Consider the following 4,999-nt stretch of genomic DNA (forward strand, 5'->3'; position numbering starts at 1 on the left):
TCTATCACTTCGCAAGGTTTTAACCGGTTGAGGAGGGGATACCCCCATTACACCCCGGTAAAAAGGTACAAATCTCCGGGAGCATTAGTACCCCCCCCCCCCTCCATACAAACCCCTCGGGGAATTAGTACCCCCCACTTGACCATTCTTGGGTACCTCTGGTATAAATCCCCTGGGGCATTTTTACCCTAAGGTGGTCGAGTGGGGGGTACTAATATCCCCGAGGGTGGGGTGGGGTTTTGGTACAAACACCTGCGACACCGAGCGAGCCGATGAGAAATTTGAGAAACTGTACTAAAGTACTATCTTTGTTCGTCTTTTAGATTCTGCTGACCGACGCGTTCATGATGCCGGTTGTGGTTAGCAGTCTCCCCGGGGAGGTCCTGTGGCGAGCTCTAACGCGATTCTGAGCCCGGGATGCCAAGGCTGGAGGACACCGGTTTCCCCCAAGGAAGGCGATGCCGAGGACAGCTATGTGAAGGGAGTGCTACGCGCTCCGCGCCCACGACATGAACGACGACAGAGGCGACAAAGTTACTCCCCACGACCAGAAACGTTGCAGGACCTGCTTCTTCTGTTGCAGCATGAACGTTGCATTCCAAAGCTGACTCGCAAGGGATCTCCGTTTGCATACTGGCGAGAGAGCTGTCAATGTGTACCCACGATTTGTCGAATTAAAAACTTTAGTGAAGAAATTCTGTCACATGCTACTTTCCTTTAATCAGGTTGAAGGATTCTCAGACACGTTGTCTAACTGACAGAGTGAGTGCTTCCACCGGCTTCCACATTCCTGCCACGGCGACCCCGATGACCCTGCGCTGCCTGCGAATGGTGGTGACAGGGTGGTCCTTAAGTACAGCCAAAACCGACTCCGGCCTTGACGCAGTGGTGTTGTTGACAGGTGCTGGGCCCAGGACGCCGGGGGGGTCTGGAGGTGCCGGGATGGAGCCCGCTCGCTACGGGCCGTAAAGGAATCGGAGATGCGCCCTCTGAGTCCGTCAGCCTAGCAGTTAGTGGCTGCTATTTGCCACCTAAGGAAGAAGCGAGCAGCGGGAGCTGTGACGGCGTCCATTGTGAAGAAGAGGCGAACGTACGGCGCCAAGCTGGTGACCCAAGCGTCACATCGGAAGCCGTCGGCGCAAACGAACCAAACGCCACATGGGACTCTGACCCCGGTGTCCCGTATGAGTCGGTCGAAGACGCGCACCAGGATAGTGCGCAGAGAGATCAGGAGATGCCCCTCTACAAGCACCGGAAAGAACTTCTACAGTGTATATATTCTGTGCCAACAATTTTGGTTCAATCGACAGCCAGCAAGGCATCTTCGTGTGCATACAGGCGAGAGGCAATTTAAGTGTGATGTCTGTGAGGCGCGGTTTATTCGGAAAGATCATGTAGTTACCATATGCGTACCCACACTGGTGGAAAACCATTTAATTGTGAAATCTGTAACGCCAATTTCACCTTAAAGCATCATTTAGTTGTGATTATGCGCACCCACACTGGCAAGAAGCCATTTAAATGAGATGTATGTAAGAGGCATTTTTTTCCATAAATTAGAATTTAGTTGTTCACATGCGTATTCACACTGGCCAGAAGCCATAAAAGTGCGCCAAAGGGAAGATACATTTTACACAAAGATCTGGCATTGTTAAACACCTTAAAACCTTTATCAGTAAAAATGTATGAAGCCTTTGCTCGTTGTTACTAGCCATTAAATTTTTAAATGATTTACGCTCCATAAGCAGTTGTTATCTCATGATTTTTTTCCGCGGTAATGCTACTTCTAGAACGTTTTGTCGAATGTTTGACGTAAAAATATGTGAGTTTTGTTTTCTTTTGAGCTCACACGATATGTTGAATTAAACACTTTTGTGGATAGTTATGTGTCGTTTGCCTTAATCTAGTTAAACGATTTTTTAGATCCGTTGTCTGCATGTTTCTGCCCCAATGTCCTTCTCTGATGACCCAGTACTGCACATGCATGCCGTTGAGGGTGGTCCTGCAGTGCGGCCACGACCAGCTCTAACGCGGTATTTTTTTTTGTCCACAGATGCTGAACCCGTAACGCCGAGAAGTTTGGGGGTGGCCGCGAGGGTGGCCGGCATCTTCCCACTCGTTACGGAGCCGTACGTAAAGGAAGAGGACCTTGACGCACAGGGTGAATTCCTTGGCCTGGTGGTCACTGGCTTCTTTTCGCCCCCTGGCCTGCAGAAGGACGAAGAGGACAGCGCTAGCAGCTTCAATGGTGACAAAGGGACGGATGAGATGCGCCATGAGGGTAACAAAAAGGACCCAGTGGAAGACGTCGGCCACAACGTCGCCAACGCCCAGTGCGACCCTGATCCACGTGTCGCGTGTAAGCCAGCCGAGGAGGGGGACCATGGCAGCGCGCAGGACGACCAGGAGATGTCTCTGCCGAAGAGGAAGCGCAACAAGGTGTACTCCTGCAGCGAGTGTGGTGTGAAATGTCATTCTAGTGCTGACCTACATACCCATTTACGCTTGCACCTTTCAAAATACTTCAAGTGTACATTCTGTACCGAGACGTTTTGTTCCAAGGCAGATCTTAATAGGCATATTCATCAGCATAGAAGACCATTCAAATGTGAGGTCTGTAATGCGCGATTTGTCCGCGAAAATAATTTAGTTTACCATATGCGTTCCCACACTGTCAAAAATCTGTTTACGTGTGACATCTGTAATGGTAGTTTTGTACATAAACATAATTTTGTTCATCACATGCGCACCCATACTGGTGAGAAGCCATTTGAATGTGATGTCTGTCAAGCGCGATTTGCGCGCAAAGATAAATTAGTTAACCACAAGCGCACCCACACTGGTGAGAAGCCATTTAAATGTGATGTGTGTAAGAGGCGTTTTGCCCGCAAAGATCATTTAGTTGTTCATATTCGTATCCACACTGACCAGAAGCAATAAAGTGCACCAAGTGCAAGATTCATTTTACACAACGATCTACCCTTGTCATCACATTAAAGCCCCCACAAGTAGAAGTGTATAATTCGTGTGCCCTTTGTGACTATAGCCATTTGTTATTTTATTTTTCAATAATTTACGCTCTGCTGAGGTGTTACTTAATAATTAAGCTCCGTGGAAACGTCACGTTTAAAACATGCTGTATAATGCCTGCGGTAGAAATATTTAAGTTTTTTTCATTATTTTATTTTTTTAGAGCTATCGATGTTTATATTGTCGGATGAAAAAACTTTTGTTGATAAATATGTGTCATTTGCTTTAATCTGGTTCAATGGTTTTTAAATTCGGTGTCTGTCTGTCTGCATTAGTTAGTGGTTCCACACAGAAATATGATCCTTCTCTTTACCAGTCCCTGTCTCTTGCACAACTGTCACCGCGTCCCTGTGACCCAGTGCACCACGAGCATGCCGTTGCCGGGTTGGTCCCTCTTGCAGTTATTTCCGGCTCTTTCGCGATGTTGTTTGGAAAGTGTTAGGCCCGGTTCGCCGAAGGCCTTAAAGGTGACAGGCATCCGCCCGCTCTGACTGTAAATGTTTACACACGATTTGTCGAATTAAAAACTTTTGCGAATAAATTGTGTCAGATGCCAATTTGCTTAAAATTTCACTCCTGAGAGCGAGATATCTGACTCTCTCTCAATTTGAGTCATAATTTGCAGGTCCTCACCCTATGAGAGTGATGTTCCTCACTGCCATTCGGCGAGGTCAGGGAAATCTTACTCCTTCAGAGTGAGAATTCGGTGCATATGACTCAAATAGGGTAATCCCTATAGTCATCGTTCTGATTGAGCGAGGCAAAATTGACTCACTCATTTCGAGAGAGGCACCTCACTGAAAGGTTTTCAGTGATATGTTAGTGGCTCAACACCCAAATATTCTTATGTTGTAGGCCCTGTCTTCTGACCTAATGTCCGGCTCCGATGACTCAGTGCTGCACATGACCATAGGGGTGGTCCCGCCGTTCGTCCACAACCAGCTCTAACGCTGTGTTTTTGTCGACAGATGCTGAGCCCACAACGCCGAGGAGTTCAATGGTGGCTGGCATCTTCCCGCTTGCTACGGAGCCATCCGTAAAGGAGGCGGACCTTGATGAAGTGGGCGAGTCCTTCGACCTGGTGGTTACTGGCTGCTTTTCGCCCTGTGGCCTGCAGGAGAAAGAGGACAGCGCGAGCTGCCTTAGTCGTGACGAAGAAACAGACAAGATGCGCCACGAAAGTGGCCTGCAGAGTAACTTCCGCGCGCACCTTGCAGAATACCTTAAGTGTGCATTTTGCTTTAAAGCGTTTCATTCTAAAAGAGACCTCGCAAGGCATCTTCGTGTGCATACTGGCGAGAGGCCTTTTAAGTGTGATAACTGTATGGCACGATTTGCTCGCAAAGATAAATTAGTCAACCACATGCGCACCCACACTGGTGAGAAGCCATTTGAATGTGATGTGTGTAAGAGACGTTTTGCTCGCAAAGATGATTTAGTTGTACATATTCGTATCCACACTGGTCAGAAGCAATAAAGTGCGCCAAGTGCAAGATGCATTTTACACTAAGATCCACCCTTGTCATCACATTAGAGCCCACACCAGTAGAAGTGTATAAAACGTGTGCCCTTTGTGACTATCCATTTTCCATTCCATTTTTCAATAAGTTACGCTCTGCTGAGGTTTCATTATTTTATAATAGAGCTCCGCGGAAACGTCTCCTCTAGAACATCCTGTTTAATGATTTTGGTAAAAATTGTAAAGATTTTTTTCCTATAGAACTATTGTTTACACACGATATATCGAATTAAAAAACTTTTGTTGATAAATTTGTGTTTTTAATCTGGTTGAGCGGCTTTTAGATTCGGTGTCTATCTGCATTAGTTAGTTGTTCCACACCCTCTGGAAACACAAGTGTGTACATGAATGCAGGAAGTCCTGTGTACTTGGCAAGTATACATGAGGGTACTTGGTCAAGTATGCAGGAGGTAGTGTGTACCCGGTCAAGTACTCACTAAAACCTCCATA

At 47.0% G+C, this 4,999-nt stretch overlaps 2 protein-coding genes across 2 annotated transcripts; both read left to right on the forward strand.

The window, feature by feature from the left end:
* The first annotated feature begins 240 nt into the window (after positions 1 to 240).
* LOC127748635 (gastrula zinc finger protein XlCGF8.2DB-like) lies at positions 241 to 3,571 on the forward strand. The gene is made up of 2 exons (XM_052273908.1): positions 241 to 762; positions 902 to 3,571. The coding sequence occupies exon 2, from the start codon at positions 1,951 to 1,953 to the stop codon at positions 2,938 to 2,940; it is 990 nt and encodes a 329-aa protein (XP_052129868.1). The 5' UTR covers positions 241 to 762; positions 902 to 1,950; the 3' UTR covers positions 2,941 to 3,571.
* Positions 3,572 to 4,027: 456 nt separating this feature from the next.
* LOC113210901 (zinc finger protein 271-like) lies at positions 4,028 to 4,507 on the forward strand. The gene has a single exon (XM_026429091.2). The coding sequence runs from the start codon at positions 4,028 to 4,030 to the stop codon at positions 4,505 to 4,507; it is 480 nt and encodes a 159-aa protein (XP_026284876.2).
* The last annotated feature ends 492 nt before the right edge of the window (positions 4,508 to 4,999 follow it).

Source organism: Frankliniella occidentalis, unplaced genomic scaffold, assembly GCF_000697945.3.
Source record: "Frankliniella occidentalis isolate FOCC.00 unplaced genomic scaffold, Focc_3.1 Scaffold313, whole genome shotgun sequence".
Classification (NCBI taxonomy): domain Eukaryota; kingdom Metazoa; phylum Arthropoda; class Insecta; order Thysanoptera; family Thripidae; genus Frankliniella; species Frankliniella occidentalis.

Bases quoted from the DNA above. Each gene is read 5' to 3' on its own strand.
- LOC113210901 (XM_026429091.2), top strand. From the start codon at position 4,028: ATGGTGGCTGGCATCTTCCCGCTTGCTACGGAGCCATCCGTAAAGGAG.
- LOC127748635 (XM_052273908.1), top strand. From the start codon at position 1,951: ATGTCCTTCTCTGATGACCCAGTACTGCACATGCATGCCGTTGAGGGT.